Source organism: Eptatretus burgeri, chromosome 8 (assembly GCF_056783735.1).
Source record: "Eptatretus burgeri isolate ZD-2024b chromosome 8, Ebu_testis_v1, whole genome shotgun sequence".
In the NCBI taxonomy this organism is placed as follows: domain Eukaryota; kingdom Metazoa; phylum Chordata; class Myxini; order Myxiniformes; family Myxinidae; genus Eptatretus; species Eptatretus burgeri.
In genome coordinates, this window is record NC_140968.1 from 83,729,438 (window position 1) to 83,749,246 (window position 19,809).

At 46.0% G+C, this 19,809-nt stretch overlaps 1 protein-coding gene across 3 annotated transcripts in view; it reads right to left on the bottom strand.

Moving 5' to 3' along the window:
* CARD11 (caspase recruitment domain family member 11) overlaps positions 1 to 19,809 on the bottom strand; it is a 171,753-nt gene that overhangs the window by 119,799 nt on the left and 32,145 nt on the right. Inside the window, exon 1 of one of the 3 annotated variants that reach the window (XM_085892844.1) lies at positions 1,449 to 1,606. The exons of 1 other annotated variant lie outside the window; for it this stretch is intronic. In XM_085892844.1, the coding sequence (XP_085748970.1) occupies positions 1,449 to 1,467 (19 nt within the window). In that variant the 5' untranslated portion in view covers positions 1,468 to 1,606. Of the gene's footprint in view, positions 1 to 1,448; positions 1,607 to 19,809 lie in introns of those variants that run through there. One more of the 3 variants, XM_085892842.1, reaches the window with a different exon arrangement.

Here is a 19,809-nt window from a genome sequence, read left to right on the forward strand (position 1 = left end):
TTTGCTTGTGGTGCATGAGTTGATGCTTTCCTGTAACTAGCACACCAACACCTCCTTCAGCCTCCTCTCCTCCTGACCAAAATAACATGTTTCCTATCCTGTGTAAACTGTTCATGACCTCTCCATATCGTGTCCTGCACACAACATGTATCTACCATTCTCCTTCTTAAGATTTCCACCACTTCCAGACTCCCCCCACTCGTCCCCACATTAGCTTTACCCACTCTACCCCTTCCCCTCTGCCCTCTATATACCTTCGGGCATCCATGAACAGCATCCTATGCCAGCATAGTGATCAACATGGAAATCAAGTCCATTTCCTCTGGTTTGTCTACCTGTTTGACTTAGGCAGGTGTACCTGCCCAAAGGGTACCACAGCCTGTACTCCACGCATTAATTACTGTCATCATAAATTTTTTTTAAAGATTGAAGCAAGATTTTACAGCCGGATGGCCTTCCTGACACCAACCACTTCTTTCAGGGTGGAACCTAAAACTTTAGTTAAAAAGCCAAACCACAAGGCAGTGGTGCAGCACTTTTCTGCCGGGGGTGGTACCCGTAACCTTTAGTTAAAAAGCCAAACCACAAAGCAGTGGTGGATGCAGTTTAATGTCTTTCCCCAAGACTCGTGTTAAAACAAAAATTGTAAATAACAGGAGTAAGAGTAATATACCCAGTGCGTACCGAGTTAGCTTGAACAGAAAGTTGTTTTTGTTCGTGAATGTAGATTGGAATGGGATTTAATTCCGAATTCAGCATGACAGTTGCATCATTTACTGAGCCGCGACTGTGCTGCTGATACTGTGCAATCAAGCAGGAATTCACAATTTGTTCACAGTGCCGGCGATAACTCGCCTACTCTTCACGAAAGACACCGTTGAATCTTCAGACATCCACCAAATAATCCTAGCAGACAGCACACTCAGGTTAACTTCCATACGAGGGACAATGCACTTTGCGATGCAGCATCCAGCCTGAAAAACACCAGGGTGACACTTTACAGGAAGGTCAACATTCGAACCAAGAATACATTGCCAGCCTGAATTGAAAACACTCGCACAGTAAACCATGCATTCTATTAACACTGAGGGTTCATAAGAGCATGTTTACCGCAGTGGGAAACGGGGTGTCACTGATGTTTGGATTGTTCACCCTCTGTCAGAGCAAAAGGAGACTGATGCTCAACTTCAGCACAAGGTGCTATTGAAGTAGCCCCCCCCCCCCACAAAAAAGCAAGATGGGGCATGGAACCAGCATGCAATAACCTCCTCTTTTTAAATGGTACTACAAAGTTATTAACATTTACAAGCAAATGCCAGCAGAAAGGACACCGGATGCAATATCCCCTAACAAAGTCGTCAAGACATACATTCTCGGAAATCATTCCCTGGAGTTAACGTGCTGACTTCAACAGTACGAGAGAAACAATCCAAAAAAGGTCCACTTACCAAGCTGTGGTTGGCGCATGCAGACACCAGAACTACTGGGAGTTTCTCACCGAGCACTTCAGGGCTGGAAAATCATCTAAATATATGGCATGGCCTGGAAGAGACTTGGCAAATGTGAAGCTATACAGTATACGACATAACTAACACAGGAACTGCCTCCACCCAAAAACCGCACATTTTTGAAACTTCCTTTTCTGACGTCATTTATGCGGATAAATGAGAATGTTTTGCCAATATCTTGAGCAGCACATGATGTGGACCAAACCACCAATTGTGTACAGTGATATGAATGCACAACTCTCTTGCTTATAAGCCTGCATGGCAATCGTAATTTTACTGTGACCTGACAGTCTTGCTCATTCTGTGCCTGAACATCTGTATGAAAAAAAAGTGCTCATCATTGTGCATATAAGCTGCTCAAGTACAGACTATCTTTGTATATTTATGGTTGTGAAGTTGGTTTGAGGGGTGGAATGATTTACTTTTCCAAAAAGATCACGAGGTTCATGTAATAGCAAAAAAAAAAAACCCGCAGTGTGCGAGATTTGCATAGTTTGAACAAGGGGGTTGAAATGGATGGGCACGGAAGCATATTTTGATCGAGATCACAGATAATTAATTAAGGGATTTGCATGAGATTGGGGGAAGTGTCCACCCCAGATGGCTGGGGAGGAAGAGTTGGAATGGATGGACACAAAGAGATAGATGTACAGAAAGGAGAAATGGTGGAGAAAGGATATGAAGTGAGGAAGTCTTTGGCTTAAAGCGGTTGATGAGGAGTGAGTTCATGGAACTCCAACCATTGCTGAGAGATATATTGTTTGGTATCACGCTGATAGGCCGATCTGCATCTGGACCTGAATCAAAATCGAATCGGCTTGTTCTTGTCATCTAGCCAACTCACTCAATAAATTTTTGTCATAATCCATCCACAACTTTTTGAAATAATTGCACATTCCTCGTAGGGTGATTGTGTCACCCCCTACAGTCTCACACACACACACACACACACACACACACACACACACACACACACACACACACACACACACACTTTGAGACCTGGGAGGGCTCGTTCCATTTTCTGAAACCCATATCTGGAGATAACAACCACCAACATCATGCAATTCTGACAACTCAATGGAAAAGCCTCAGCCTTCCCTCCCAACTCTGTCCCATCTTTGCCCACCTCCCTCCTCTTCCAAGTCTTTACCCTTCTCCTCCCAACACCATGACATCAATCCTCTCCCCACACTGAAGACTACAAATGCCCACACCCACCACTGAAAGTCCTCACTTCCTCCCCCCAACGCCTCAACCTCCCCCTTCCATAACTGCCCGAACTTTAATTTCACCCTCCTTCCACTTATAAAAGCAAACGGGCATTCCCACGCCAAAACAGGGGAATGCTTTCTGCTCCACTATTATGCTTTCGCAGATGTCACAGAAACATGGCACAGTCACCTGTTTAACTCACAATTTTATGAAAAAATAGTCAGAAATAACAGCAAATCTGTGTAACCTCCACTGCTATAGTGCTGCTTGGGAGAGAGAAAAGGATCTAAAGGGCAAATACAAAAGAGCTCTGAAGGGTAATTCTAAAGGGTTCGAAAGAGTAATTCTAAAACGTTAAAAAACAGTTCGAATGGGTAATTCTAAAGAGTTTGAAAGAGCAATTCTAGCGGTTCTAAAGGGTAATTCTAAATAGTTCTAAAGAGTAAATCTAAAAGATTCGAAAGGGTAATTATAAAGGGTTCTAAAGGGTAATTCTAAAATGTTCCCAAGGGTAAATTGTAAAAAGAGTTCTAAAGGGGAATTATAAAGGTCTAAGGAGTAATTCTAAAAGGTTCTAAAGGGTGATTATAGAAGGTTCTAATGGTGATTCAAAAATGTTCTAAATGGTAAATCTAAAAGATTCGAAAGGGTATATTGCAAAGAGTTCTAAAGGGAAATTCTGAAGGGATAAGGAATAATTCTAAAAGGTTCTAAAGGGTAAATTCGAAAGAGTTTTGATAGGTTTTAAAGGGTAATTCGAAAGAGTTCTAAAGAGTAATTCTAAAAGGTTCTAAAGGGTAATTCTAAAATGTTCCAAAGGTTTAAATGTAAAGCATACTCAAGGGGAATTCTAAAGTTCTATGGAGTAATTCTAAAAGGTTCTAAAGCATGGTGGTGGTCGTATGGCAGCTCAGCTGCCAGGATAGCTATCATTTCTTGAAGCATGACTGTGTCGCTGATGCAGTGCCCCTCTACCAGTACACACACTGGAACTGGTACTCATTTCACTGACCTCAGAAGGATGACAGGCTGAGTCAACCTCCTGGTGTATTAATTCAGCAGCTGACGGGGTTTGAACTCAGGACGCTAGGATCCCAAGCCACCACCCTAACCACTAAGCCAACACCAGGTTATGTTCTAAAGAGTAATTCTGAAGGGTTTGAAAGAGTAATCATGAAAGGTTATAAAGGGTAATTCAAGGGAGTTCCGCAGGATAATTCTAAAAGGTTCAAAAGGTGATTCCAAAAGGTTTCAAATGGTAAATCTAAAAGATTCGAAAGGGTAAATTGTAAAAAGTTCTTAAGTTCTAAGGAGCAATTCTAAAAGGTTCTAAATTGTAAATTCCAAAGAGTTTTGAAGTGTTCTTAAGGGTAATTCTAAAGAGTAATTCCAAAAGGTTTTGAAGGGTGATTCTAAAATGTTCCAAACGGTAATTCTAAAAGGTTCTAAAGCGAAAATATGATGGGTTCCAAAAGGGTAATTCTAAAATTGTTAATGGTGAATTCCAAAATTTTAAAGGGTTCTAAAGTGTAATTGTAAAGGGTATTTCCATCCATCCATCCAATGGGACCATACTCTGCACAAAGCATTGGTGCTGCCAAAGTAGTCACCTGGGCTATTGGACACAATCCTGGACAGGTTTCCCCTCCCCCCCCCATATATTATATATACAGCTCTGGAAAAAAAAAAGAAAAAAAAAAAGAGACCACTCCAAAAAAAAAACATTTTAATCAGCATCTCTACATGTATGGCAGCCATTCCATTCCAGTGTCTGTTGAATTCCAACACAGGCACACCTGATTCTACTTCGTGAGGTACTGATTAGGTGATCACCTGAAACGAATCTTATTTAACAAGGAAAAGTATAAAAACCACTGCTTGTGATCATCACTATCCTCTTGCAATAGGACCAGCTGGATGGCAAAAACAGTGCTAGCCGTACCTCAAAAGTAACTGGAATTTAAAAAAAACAACTATTGACCATGCCAAAAGAGTTGAAAAGAAAAGTTTTGAGTAAGGAAAAGAAGTGTTCAATTCTGGCTTTACTGGCGGAGGGATACAGTGAGCGTCACGTTGCTTCCATCCTTAAAATTTCAAAGACAGTGGTTCATAAGAACAAGGTCAAGCAGCAGACATTGGGGACAACAAAGTTACAGACTGGCAGAGGGCGAAAACGACTTTCTACTGACCGGAATGACCACCAACTCATTCGAATGTCACTCAACAACCATAGGATGACATCAAGTGACCTACAAAAAGAATGGCAAACGGCAGCTGGGGTGAAGTGCACGGTGAGGCCGGTTCGAAACAGGCTCCTAGGGGCAGGACTGAAGTCGTGCAAAGCTAGAAAAAGCCCTTCATCAATAAGAAGCAAAGAAGAGCCAGGCTGAGGTTTGCAAAAGACCATAAGGATTGGACAGTAGAGGACTGGAGTAAGGTCATCTTCTCTGATGAGTCCAATTTACAGCTTTGCCACACACCTGGTCATCTAATGGTTAGATGGAGACCTGGAGAGGCCTACAAGCCACGGTGTCTCGCACCCACTGTGAAATTTGGTGGAGGATCGGTGATGATCTGGGGGTGCTTCAGCAAGGCTGGAATCGAGCAGATTTGTCTTTGTGAAGGACTCATGAATCAAGCGGATTCAAGCCATGTACAAGGTTATCCTGGAAGAACACTTGCTTCCTTCTGCTCTGACAATGTTTCCCAACTCTGAGGATTGGTTTTTTCAGCAGGACAATGCTCCATGCCGCACAGCCAGATCAATCAAGGTGTGGATGGAGGACCATCAGATCAAGACCCTGTCATGGCCAGCCCAATCTCCAGACCTGAACCCCATTGAAAACCTCTGGAATGTGATCAAGAGGAAGATGAATGGTCACAAGCCATCAAACAAAGCCGAGCTGCTTGAATTTTTTTGTGCCAGGAGTGGCATAAAGTCACCCAACAGCAATGTGAAAGACTGGTGGAGAGCATGCCAAGACGCATGAAAGCTCTGCAGATTGAAAATCAGTTATTCCACAAAATATTGATTTCTGAACTCTTCCCAAGTTAAAACATTAGTATTGTGTTGTTTAAAAATGAATATGAACTTGTTTTGTTTGTATTATTTGAGGTCTGAAAACACTGAATCTTTGTTGTTATTTTGACCAGTTGTCATTTTCTGCAAATAAATGCTCGAAATGACAATATTTTTATTCGGAATTTGGGAGAAATGTTGTCAGTTGTTTATAGAATAAAACAAAAATGTTCATTTTACTCAAACACATACCTATCAATAGTAAAACCAGAAAAACTGATAATTTTGCAGTGGTTTTTTCCAGAGCTGTATATTGTTACAGATTTCAGAGTCCGGACTGATGAATGCATCCACACATCCAGGTCGTCAGACAGTTATTTCCTTAAATTCATGTTCAGATTCGCCCCATCCCCATGTCTGATGGGATTTTAAATATGATGCGTTGAGAAGGGTAAATAATAGATCCCCTCTCTGATGGGAAGCTTTTTTTGTCTTTACGACAGACACGGTTACACATATTTGTTTCAATAGCGCCGATGCCCGCCTTTTTTGGAGCACGTGGGATGTCATGGTAACGGTGCGCAAGTGGTGAGGGGTGAGCTTGGGGGGACTGTGCGCCCGCCGAGACGGGCCGCAGATATAAAAGAAAGCGAGAGAGGAAGCGCAAAAGAAGGGGAGAAGAAAGCGAGAGGAAGCACACGAGAAGTAAGTGAGAGAGGAAGCGCGTGAGAAGCGGGTGTAAGCATGCGAGGGAAGAAGCAAGTGTGTAAGCGGGCAAATGAGCCAAAAAGAAAGCAAGAGTTGAAGTGCACAAGGGAAGAAGTGAGCCAGAGAGGAAGCGTGCAAGCCTGCAAGTGAGAAAGTGAGCATGTGGTGTGTGAGTGGGTGTCTGACCAGCGCCAACAATGAGACAATTCGTCCTTCCCAGTGCTTGAGCAAGCGAGTGTGTGGTGCGCGTGTGGGTGTGAGCAGCGCCGACAATGAGTAAGGCACGGGTCAGTCACCAACGAGTGAGGCGCGGGCCAGTCACCGACGGACCGTGTGGGTCACTGGACGTCACCAGTTTCGTGAAGTGTGAGGAGCTGCCCGTGTCGCAGCACCAGGGTCTAAACCCACGCCGGACGATCCCCGTGCTCTGCAGACATCGACTGGCATACAAGGCTGTTCGTGAGAGGGTGCACGGCAAAGCTGGGTGCTGGCGACGTACGTGACACACACACACACACACACACACATTTCAGGACGTTTTCACTTCCCGGACGACTTTCTGGTGAGTGAGACGATTCTCCCCCCCGCCCCCCCCCCGAATGATCTTCTGGGTACCCTTGTCTGCGTTTAGCTGTAAGTTAGTCAACCCCTGATAAGCATCTGCTCTTTGTTTCTTTCCTGGCATTTTGATTGATTTTGCTTTGAAATTCATTCTTTATTTACCTCAGCAAATAAAAAGTTCTTTTTATTTATTAATTTTATTATTAATAAATCATTTGTCGATTTCCAACCTGTCCGTGTTTGTCCTTTCCTTCCATTGGTCTAGCATTGTCCGAACTGAGATAGACTGGGAGGTAATTACCACAGATTTGACCAAAAATAGTCGGCACGCACCAGCGGTTAAAATACTCGGCCGCCCTAATTAAAATCTAATCAGATAATAGTGCTGCTTTGCCAAGGGCGTACTCCCTGCTCAGGTAACCACGTGACCTCAAGTTAAACTGAATAATTAAACGGTGGACACTGGAACTCATGGTTGACTGGGTGGTGTTGGTGGTTCTAAAACAACCCACTGTACCATAACGTTAATTGTGAGCGGTGGCCCCAGATCCGGCTCTACCGAGGACAACCACGGATTAATCCCCGAGTGACAAGCTGGTGTCTCAGTACCCATTGTCGCAACAACTGGTGTCAGGAGTGGGATATTTTTCGAACCCCCTTGATCAATAAATTGGTGTCAGGTCATGGACCTATGGTGCGCTTCACGCACCTTGAAATTCAGAGCAGTTAAACCAAATTTTTGCTAAATTTATTGGGACGGATAATGGCGGACCAACACGGGCAGGTCCCAGTGGGCCATGTAGATGATGTAAATATGGATACGGAATTGACCCAGGACCCGCATGAAGTCACAATGGAGGGTGAAGAGGAAGCAATGTGAGAGATGGAAAACTACCCCACCGTCGGTCTCTGGAAAATACGCCGCCGATAGCACAGAACGCTGGGTTATCGTCACCAGTGCAGCCTGAGAATGGCATGATGTTGTTCATGAGGCAATTAATGGCACAAATGAAAATGTCGAGCGAAGCAATGAGCAGAATAAAGGACGAAAACAACAGAGAAATGGCCGAAAACAACAGAAAAATGGACGTGAAGGGCGATGAAATAAAAAGAGAAGATGCGATCGACATGCTGCGGGTGCTCTATGTGAAACGCAAGAACGAGGTATACACAAGACATCTTCTCACCATACGCAGGCAAGAGGCTGGTGGAGACAATCGATCGGTACGTGCAAGCTCTGAGACAGTTAGGCAAAGACTGCATTTCCAGGCTGCAACTGCCGGGAAGCATAGAGATGAAGCAACCTGAGAAGCGTTCATACAGGGGCTACGGTCTGCCTCCATACAGCAACGCTTACTGGAAAATGCACGACTAGATTTTGAAACGGCTGTCGACCAAGCCCCAGCTATGGATGTGGCCCAGCAACAATCTGAGTTGTATGGGTCACCGGTCTTTCCAATGAATGCTGCTGCCACGGAAACTCAAGGAACTCCCCGAGTTACCCCCGAAACTGAAGGAGATAATTCCGGGAAATCAGACACCCCGACCTCGACGAACTCCTCTGCAACCACTTCGGCTGGTAAATGTTTCTTTTGTGGGTATAAAAGACATGCACGAAGCAAATGCCCAGCCAGGGATGCCACCTGTATGAACTGTGACAAGAAAGGACATTATGCCAAGGTTTGCAAATCTACTCTTAAAATAAATAAACCTACTTCAGCTGCCTTCTACTCTCAAAAGAAGGGAACCGCAGCTTCGCCGGGTAGTCTATCGAAAGCTATCATTAAAGTACGAATCGACGGGCATATGGCTGAGGCGTTGATCGATACCGGTAGCTCTGAACGTTTCGTCAACAGCTCACTGGCGAGAGACAGAAAATGGAAGATCTACCCGACCAACAATACGGTATGCATGGCTTCGACATCACTACAGTCGAGCGCACGAGGACACTGTAACATTGAGCTGGACATAAAAGGCTACACGTATCGTGATGTAAAGGTACTAGTACTTCGTGATTTCTGTGCAGATGTAATCATGGGTCATAATGTCCTCAAGCAGCACATTAGTGTCGAAATACCCTTTGGCGGGGAAAAACCTCATCTAATTCTAAATGCTCTGACCACCGCAGAAGTATCGCCCCCCCCCTGCTGTTTGCAAACTTACCTTCGGACTGCAAACTGATAGCGATCAAATCACGACGATATGCCACTGCCGATACGAACTTCATCGCTTCTGAGACCAAGCGATTACTAGAAGAATGTGTTATAGAACCGAGCGATTCGCCATGGCACGCACAAGTATTGGTGACCACCAACCAGAACCATAAGAAACGAATGGTTGTTGATTATTCTCAAACGATCAATCGCTACACTCACCTCGACGCCGACCCATTGCCGCGCATAGACGAGATGGTCGAACGCGTGGCCAATTACAAAATATTCAGTACCATCGATTTGCGAAGCGCCTATCATCAAATTCCCATTCGAGAGGAAGACAAACCTTACACCGCATTCGAGGCAGGTAGGCGACACTATCAATTCAGGAGAATCCCATTCGGTGTCACTAATGGAGTAGCTTGTTTCCAACGGATCATGGATAATATCATCTCAGATGAAAACCTAAAAAAAACACTTTTGTTAACGTGGATAACGTCACGGTGTGCGGAAAGAATTGGGGGGAACATGATGTAAATGTGGACAGATTCTTGAATATTGCAAGAAAATATAATCTGACACTCAACTATGACAAATGTGTATTCTCGGCAAAGTCAATCGATCTACTCGGATACACGATAGCCGACGCGCAATCAAGTCCGATCCTGAACGTTTGCGCCCGCTCCGCGAACTTCCCCCTCCTCATGACCTGCAGTCATTGCGTCGGGTGATTGGGATGTTCGCATACTACGCTAAATGGATTCCCCAATATTCTGAGAAAATTCATCCTCCAGTGCATTGCAAGAACTTTCCGCTAGACACTGCTGTTTTAAATGCTTTCAACAGCCTCAAAGACGACATCAGCAACTCCGTGGTATTGTCAATCGACAGTACGGTGCCCTTCGTGGTGGAAACGGACGCTTCCGATCACGCGATCACCGCGACGCTCAATCAGTCCGAACGACCCGTTGCATTCTTCTCAAGAACTCTCTCTGGAAGCGAGCAGAGACACTCGGCGATAGAGAGGAAGCGTACGCTATTGTCGAAGCCCTACGTAAATGGAGACATTATTTACTGGGCAACCACTTCACGCTCGTCACGGACCAGCGATCCATTGCTTTTATGTTTGATGGGAAAAATAACGGAAAAATTAAAAATGACAAAATAATGAGATGGCGCATCGATCTATCTTGTTATAGTTATGACATTGTTTATCGGCCTGGGAGGGACAACCCTGCTGCAGATACCCTTTCACGGATCCACTGTTCAGCGACATCAGGTCGGGCTTTGTGAGACCTTCATGTCTCTCTGTGCCACCCAGGAGTAACCAGAATAGTACACTTTGTGCATCGACAAAACCTTCCCTATTCTATCGAAGATATTAAACAAATGAATGCTTCTTGTCCTGATTGTGCTGAACTAAAACCCAGATTCTATGGCGCCGCTCCTAGCAGGTTGATCAAGGCCACTTCACCCTTCGAGAGACTAAATATCGACTTCAAAGGGCCCTTGCCAACTGAAACGAATAACAGATACATACTCACTGTTGTTGACGAATACTCAAGGTTCCCGTTTGCATTCCCGTGTTCAGATATGACCTCGAGTACCGTCGTGAAATGTCTCTCTGAACTCTTTGCCATGTTTGGATAACCATCATACATACATTCTGACAGAGGTCCGTGTTTCATGTCAGATGAACTCAAACAGTTCCTACATGAACACGGCATTGTGACGAGTTGAACGACGAGTTACAACCCACAAGGTAATGGGACTGGTGGAATCATGGTATAACGGAGTTATTTAGAAAGCCGTAACCCTGGCGCTGAAATCGAGAGGACTGGTGATTGATCAGTGGGAGATTATCCTCCCGATGCCCTGAATTCCATACGCTCTTTGCTCTGTACGTCCATCAATACTACTCCGCACGAACAAACATTTACTCACCAACGACGATACACCGGCGGTCAATCGGTGTCCAACTGGCTAACTTATCCTGGTACTGTGTTCATGAAGCGCCCGGTACGACAAAGCAAGTATGAACCAATGGCGGATAAGGTCGAACTCATCGATACTAATCCGGAGTATGCTCATGTTAGACTTGCTGATGGCAGGGAGACCACTGTGTCGGTTCGCCATCTGGCTCCCGCTGGTGCATCTCCCTCAGGTGCTTCTCCTTCTGGTACTTCACCCGAAAAGGGTAACGTCGGGCTCGATGCAGACAAAGCTACAACATATTACCCGAGAGCGAACGTGGAGTCATCCCCGACACCAACCGAGGTTTCTCAAGGGGTTCAGAAATCTCCCTCAAATGAAACCACCATTTACTCTCGGAGAGGGCGACCGATAAAAGATCCTCGACGACTCGATCTGTAAAAGGAGGATTATCGGTATCCCTTGATAACTTGCCTACCACATTATTATACCCATAATAATTCTCACTGCTTGAAATGTATGTTTCTATAGTCTATAGCTTTAAAGAAATCATGATGTATTAGCTGAACATCGAGTTAAATTTTAAAGATGGGGAGAATGTGGTGAAATTAAAGAAGAAGCCAAAGCCGCACTTCATGACTTGTGACTTGCGTGTGGAGCGATATCTGACAAACTGCTCTGATGAAAGGATGGTCCCTCGGTTGTTGTCGTTGACTGGCGTTGTAGTCTACTGAGGCTTAAACGGTGAGAGTTGAGAGTGTACCTAGCTCTGTGTATTTGCTGGTTAATTATCATTATACTTCGCTGTAATCGATTGTTGATGTACCTTTTTGTGTGTGTTTGTCGAGATGTCTTCAATCAAGCAAATTAAAGCCGAATTCAAACCGAAGGCCTTTCTCTCTCTCTCATTCATTACATGTGCGAGAATGGAGTGTGATGGTGAGCGAGAAAATGTAGGACAGGCATCGACTCAGATAGGAGGAGCGGGTAAGATAGTTGGACAGATGGGAGACATGAGTCTGCCGTGCACGATACACCGTGTGGACCCGGAGGATTCGCACCAGTGTCGGTCCCATATGGACCGGCGTATGGGATTCGAACCCTGGGAGGCCGTGCGGTACAGCTCGCACCGTATGATGGCAAGAGCGACCTGAGGGCGTACTTGGCGCAGTTCGATCATGTGTGTCGGGGTAACGGTTGGGGCCCAGACGAAGGTGGGAAGCACCTTGTTGCAGCACTCGTGGTGTGGAAGCCGAGGTTCTGACCACCCTCCCCCCGGGGCCATTATGCTGGCAGGCCTCCGTTCGGCTCTAAACAACCGATTCGGCATCAAACAGCAGAGCGAGCTTGTTAAAACTCAGCTCGCAAACCGAAAAAGGAAACCCCAGGAGTCCATTGGGGAATTGGCTCACGACATTCGCCGCGCAGTAGGGATCGCATATGCGGACATGGCAGCGTCCGCGCAGGAAAGGCTGGTGCTGGACCATTTCATCCAGGCCCTGTCGGACTCTGACTGTGGGGTTCAGCTGGCCATGTGGCGCCCACCCACCATGAGTCAGGCGGTTGATGCTGCAGCACGCTATGGAGCGGAAAGGCCCCTGACTCGGGGGGGGGGGGGGAGAGCGCCACCCAGTAGCGGTGGGACATGTGGGCCCTACGCACAATGGCGTGTCCACGGGAGGAGCCACCCCTGAAAGGAGGGCAGACCTGGAGGAAATGGTTTGGGGCATGGGAAACCGCCAGTTGGCGAGGTCTGGACCATGGCAGGCGGCTCCGATGATGGCACCTGGTGGGCCACCGATAAATGCTCAAACTCGGAATTTCGGGGGGGGGGAATTCGGAGTATCAGAGGCATACGCCTTACCAGGTAAAGTGTTATAATTGTAGTTTGACAGGTCACCTGTCGCGGGACTGCAGAGCTCCACGCAGGGATAGACTTCGCTATCCAGGACCACCAATTCCGGCCCGTACGGACCGGACGAGCCAGCCCTCAACACCCCACCCCCCCCTCGCCAGGCCCTGGGAAACTAGTATGTGCCGGCCATATAGGGCCGTGTTCAGCTGGGGTAGATGGAAAAGTGCCCTCATCGATGCGACAGGTCATTTATTTCGGCCAAATTGGCATTGGTAGTTTAACAATTAGGTGTAAAATTGCCGGCGAAGGGATAGATGCCGTCGTGGACACAGGAGCAAGTGCCACGATCATTAGCCCTCTGATTCTTGATTCGAGCATAGACGGCTGGGATGATATCCGCCGTCTGGAAAATCATAGCCTGCAGCTGGCTACCGGGGCAACGGCTCCCATCATAGGGCATGGTTTTGTGACCCTTAAGTTAGATTCGTTAAAAAAGGGAGTAGAGGTTTGGGTGGTGGAGGTGTGCGACCCATATCTAATTGGATTGGATTTGTTAACCGCCAGCGAATGTAAAATCGATCTGGCCCGGGTATCATGCAGGTGGGTTTCGAAGAGCTGCCACTAGGGGGTGTGAGCACAGACGAGAAGGTGGAGCTGGAGGCTCCCGATCCAGTGACCATTCCCCCGGGTGCCGAGGCAATCGTCCTGGTGTGATGGCGGGCTCACCCAACCTGGCGGGAACCCTGTGGTCTGGTTGAGCAGCTGGTGGGGCAAACAATCCCAGGCTTAGTTGTGGGCCATACCCTTGTAAATGCTGACGGGCCTGTGGTGGCCGTCAGGGTAATTAATGCTAGCACAGAACCACGCACTGTAGGACAGGGCACGAAGGTGGCAGACTGCACCCCAGTTATTAATGTCACAGAAGTGAGGGACAAGAACATTTGGCCATATCGATCCCAGAGGGAATCTCCAGAATGTGATAGGAATTGGCCCGATCCCATTTGCGAGATGGTAAACCGGAGCAGTGCAGATTTGGAGGAAGCCCAATGGGAGGCCTTACACAAACTAATTAACCAGCATTTGGGAATCTTCTCTTTGTCTCCCGAGGACATTGGACGTACGGGTCTGGTGAAACATCAGATCCACACCGGTGAGGCCTGGCCTATTCGTCAGCCCACCAGATGGCTCCCTTGGAGCAAGAGGGAGGAAGCTGATGAGCAGGTAGAAAAGATGCTGAGTGCAGGTGTTATTGAGCCCTTGGAAAGTCCTTGGATGTCACCTGTTGTGTTGGTTAAAAAGAAAGATGGGACCACGCGTTTTTGCGTGGACTATCGCCAGCTAACAAACGTGACGCTCAAAGACTCCTATCCTCTGCCTAGAATTGACGATACCCTCGATGCCGTTGCGGGCTCAAATTAGTTCTCAACTTTGGACCTCAAGAGCGGGTATTGACAGGTGGAGATGGACAAGACAGGGAAGGAGAAAATGGCATTTTCTACAGGGAAGGGACTGTATCAGTTCACTGTGATGCCGTTTGGTTTGTGTAACGCCCCGCCACCTTTGAACGATTTATGGAGCATGTCCTGGGTGGCATGCCATGGCAAATATGCCTGGTGTACCTGGATGACGTCCTGGTGCATGCTAAAACATTCCCCCAGGCCATAGCTAATTTTGGATCAGGTGTTTTAGGCGCCTCAGACAGGCAGGGTTAAAGTTGAGCACAGAAAAATGTACCTTGTTTGCGAAGGAAGCGGCCTATGTCGGTCATGTGATCGGTTGCGAGGGGGTGAAAACCGACCTGGGTAAAGTCAAGGCGGTAGAGGAATGACCCGTACCGAGTAACATCAAGGAGGTGCGGGGTTTTTTGGGACTCTACTCCTACTACCGGCACTTTGTGGCAAAATTGGCAGAGATAGCCAAGCCCCTTCACTGGCTTACGGAGAAGTGGATGAGGTTTAATTGGACACGGGAGTGCAATGATGCCTTCCTCAAATTGAATGGGTGTTCAACATCCGCACCCGTTCTGGCATTCCCCACTGATAATGAGACCTTGACCCTGGGCACGGATGCGAGCCAGGAAGGACTGGGTGCAGTTTTGTCTCAGACGCAGGAGGGCGTGGAAAGAGTGATTGTGTATTATAGTCGGGCCATGAGTAGGCCTGAAATAAATTATTGCATCACTCGCAAAGAGTTATTCGCTATGCTATCTGCCATAAACCATTTCCACCCGTACTTCTACGGGCGGAAATTTTTGGTTCGATCCGACCATTCCTCCTTGCAATGGCTCTTATGGTTCAAGGAACCCGAGGGCCAAATTGCAAGGTGGTTGGAAAAGTTGCAGCAGTACGATTTCAATGTGACCCATAGAGCCGGGATGGCCCATGGGAATGCCGATGCACTCTCTCGACGCCCTTGTCTGGGAGAAAACTGTAAATTCTGTACATGACATGAGGACAGGGACCAATTGGCAGACCCTCCCAAAATATCTTTGTCCGTGCAGCCCAGGTGGCAGGGCAAGTTTTGCCACTAACCGCAGATGAGGAATTTGTAACGTTGGCTTGGAGCACGGCCCAGCGGGAAGATCCCGCATTGGGGCCAGTGTACGAATGGGTCCGGGTGGGCAGTCTTTCCAGGGAGAGAATGGAGTCTTTCATGAAGAGAGAAACTCCGCCGCCAGGACGAGCCTCAGGTCTGTCATACCGGAGGTGGGAGTAACCAGGAGAGATACGAAGGAGTCAGAGATGTCTTGATGGAGGAAAGTTTCTGTTTAGCAGATTATGTCTCATTTGTTAGTGGCAACCCGTATGGAAAGATCTGTCAGGTTTGAGCGAAGGACCTGGATATTTGAGGTCCACACTGTTAAGGAAGAGGGAGGGTAGTCCAAGGGAAGAGGAGGGGGGGTAAGGAGAGTTGTTGAAAGAGTGTGGGGGATTACAGAAGAGCTCGGGGAGAGGGCAGGATGAGGAGGAGAAAGGACTCGGTGGTTATGGGTTGAGGTGCAGTGGGGAGTAATAAGAGAGGGGGCAGAGGGAAGATGTAGATTGGAGGAGGTGCAATGATGACATGGAAAAGAGAGGGTAGGGGAAGGAGGCAGCTTTGTGGATGTGAGGGGGGACAACTTTGGGAAGGGGGCAACTTTTGGAAGTGGGAGTGAGGGGGAACATTGGAAGGAGAAGAGTGAGAGGTGAGAGTTGAGGGAGAGGGGTGAGGGGGTTGTTTTTGAGAAAGGTGAGAGGGAAGCTAGGAGGGGGAAGGGTGTCAAGGTTTCTTTGAGAAAGAGGGAAGACGATAAGAGCAGGCATGGCCAAAGTGCAGGAGGGTGATGAGAGATGGGGAGAGGGGAAGGATGAGATTTGGTAGAGGTTTGGTGAAGAAGGGAGCGGGCAGGGGGAGGTACAAGATTTGAGGGGTTGGGAAGAGGGGGTGGTGTGCTGAGAGGAAGCAAGGAGCATGTTTGTGGTGATGAGAGAATGAGATATCTGTTGGGTTAGAATTGAGCCCACAGATGTTGGAACACTACACACTTGGGGACAACAGAGGGGAAGATGATACTGAAACAGAAGACAGTGAAGAGGTGCCAAGAGCGGAGGTAGGATGAGGGGCAAGATGGGAGAGATAAGGCGAGGGTATAACATGTGAGGGGTTAGGAGGATGTAGATTTAAGTAGATGGGGCGAATTGGCACTGAAGTTGGAAAAAAGGACAATTGATGGAACACGAATAGCTATGAATTGCAACCTGGCATTTAACATTTTTTTAAAGTCAGAGGTGTGATTAAAGACATTACGTGAGGGACGCAATAAAGGAGACACGGGATGAAGGGAAGGTTGAATTGAAAACAGCCATTTGAAGAAGAAGAAAAATAAGCAGAAGAAGAGTAGTGAATTATGTTATATTGAGAACCACACGTGTGAAAGTGGAAGTTGTAACATTTTAAGAGACCGTTTCTTTTTAAAAAAAAAAATTTTTTGAAAAAGATTATGTAAGATTAGGGAAAGGAAAGGTTGAAGAAAAATCGCGTCGGTGTTGGTGAATTTGTATCGGCAAATGCAGAAGGAAGCTGGAAAATCAACGAAAGCTACAGGAAGAAGAAGAAGGGGGAGAAACACGTGGTTACGGGAGGTGTAACATGAGAGGTTAAAATAATAAATAAATATCTACATATATATATATATATATATATATATATATATATATATTATTTTTTGTAGAAAGGCAGTGTAGGACTCGCAGAGTAGACGGGGTGATATACTGGACTATGAGAGTGTGTTTAAGTTTGCGAAAGGACATGGTGAGGAGGTGGTGGCCCCTCGTGTCAACATTGGGTGGTGAAGGCCAAAGTCTTAGCAGGGTTTAGTTAAAGCACTGAAACATCTGTTTGGACCTGCTCACATTCAGACACGACATTTAGAAGAAGTTTGAGGCCAAGTCTGGGAAAAGTATCAAAGTATAAGTCTGAAGTTGGGAGTGTTGTCATTCAGTGGTGATAGACATTGTGCAGGAAAGGACATGGAATCTGATAATGAAGAGAGCTTCGAGGGGGCATGAGGACCCGAGCTCATGGGGTGCGAAAGGAGGACAATGTCGTGAAGAGGAATTAAAAGCGTACCGAATAATGGACCCATATGTTGAGTTAAGGAAATTATTTTCTAGCCTTCGAGTGCAACAATGCTAATTTGGGTTTTGTTGTTCAATGTATGTGAACAGACCTGAGCATAGCAACCACCCATTTCTTATGACATCAATTTCATGGAGATACAGAGTGAAAAGGTGAATTAAACTTCATGTGCTCCATCTGAATTTCTACCTGAATGCAAGTGACCAGTGCACTAAACCAGGGGTTAATTGCCCTTTATAGATTTAGCATTGCTGCTCATGGTTATGAAAACTAACACAGAATTAATGAGCTTGCAGTAACAAGTTGGTTACCTGTAGGATAACATACTCTTTCACACTATCTTGGTGCTTGAAATTTTAGTTGGATGGCCATTCCATGTTTTCTTTCTTTCTTTGTTTACATAGTCAAGGCTAAAAAACAGAACGGATCAGGACACAACATAACAAAAAGAACAGCATGAAGACAAGGGGAAATGGCAACAATGGAGCGGAGGGGAAAAATAGACAGAGACAGACAAACAGCTGATGTGAGTCATGATGAGGGATATGGGAGAACACAAGTGGTGGACAAGATTGATACAGAAGTAAAAGTTTGTGAGGGATGGGGGATGGTTTATATTTGTTGGGTTAGAAAAAAGGTAGAATGTAACAATGTTGGGATGTAACAATGTAACAATGTTGTAACAATGTTGGGATGTAACAATGTAGAAAAGATCATGGTTTTGGATGAGGAATGATTTGAGATGGTGGTGAACAACTGCCTTGAAGACCTGGAAGGAGGAATGAGATTGAATACGAAATTCGCATTTCGTATACGAAAGATCGATTGAATACGCATCTGGATACGAAAGTTTTTTTAATTTTTACCTTTGCTTCCGAAAGTGGATGGAGGTTATGTTTTCACCCCTGTCTGTTTGTTTGTGTTTGTCTGTCTGTTCGGATATTCGGACATGAGAATTTTAAAAGTGATTCATCACCATTGTGAGATATGGCCAAAACGATACATAGTACAATATCTCAAAAAGTTATGGACGGATTCGGGTGAAACTTGGCAGACAAGTTTGGTGTGAGAAAAGGCCAACGAAAGCTACAGATTCTTCTGATTCTAAAATTCGAAGCCAAATTTTTTTAAAAGATGATTTCAAAAAGGAATCATTTAAAAGAGAGGTGTTAAAAGACCAATGAGAAGTATTCCTCTGAGGACTAGGAAAAGAAAGACGCATTTTCATTGAAAAATGGTTGGAAAAACAAGAAGGGGTGATATCAGTAAAACTTACACGGTTCAAAAAAGAGACCGATGTAAAATTTTCAAGCCTTGTAAGTGACATGTTATTTGACAGGCAAGAACACCAAGTAAATTGTTGAACGTTCCCGTACTGTAGTCGCAAAACATCACCAAGATTGTATTGTGACAAAAGTGTGGACAAAGGCCTAGCACTAACTGGAGGAGGTTCAGGGCTGTTCCGATCTCTGGCTGGGTCCAATGTACAATTAAAATCACCACCTAAACACAATAGGGTATCAGGGGCAAGATGATCAAGGAAGGTAAAGGATCCAGTGAAGAAGGTTTCCTGACTGTGCTGTCACTTGGGGCATAAACATTGACAATTAATATCCGCTGATGGTTAAATATTGTTATGGTTGTGGAGGTAGATGGAGGAATTTAATGGGAAAGTTAGGACTTAATGGAGTTGTTTGGTCCATGGATGTGTAGGAGACATCTCGATGTAATTAAGGAAGGAAACTGTGAGCTTAAGTGTTACGTCTCACCAAACGGGGGTGGAGAGGGGAGGAGCATGGTGCAGTGTGAATTAGATCGGGATTAAGGATAAGTTCCCCCAGTATGTAGTTGTCCCCCGTGACTTTTCCTGATGTTTTTGTATTACAAACCAACCAGCAAAGATGGAGTTGCACATTTATAACAACTACTATAACAAAAGCTAGCCAAACGTTCCCGAGCAGGCGGAGGCCCCACCTTCTCGGGTTTCGTGCGAGCAAGCCACGCCCCAGAGGTGGAATGGTGGTTTGGTGATGTCAGAGTTGAGAGATCAGGAGGAATGCACGAGTGCGGAGTGAGGGACACACGTCGTCGAGAGAGAACATAGCTAGAAGATGGCCTGTAGGAACAGGGCTTCATGGCTGGCTTTCCTTCGACGCATGAAGAAGATGGCACGATTCTCATATTCATGCTGAGGCGAATTAGTTTGGCTACTGAACAAGACGTTGGCCTTGGCTCTTGGTT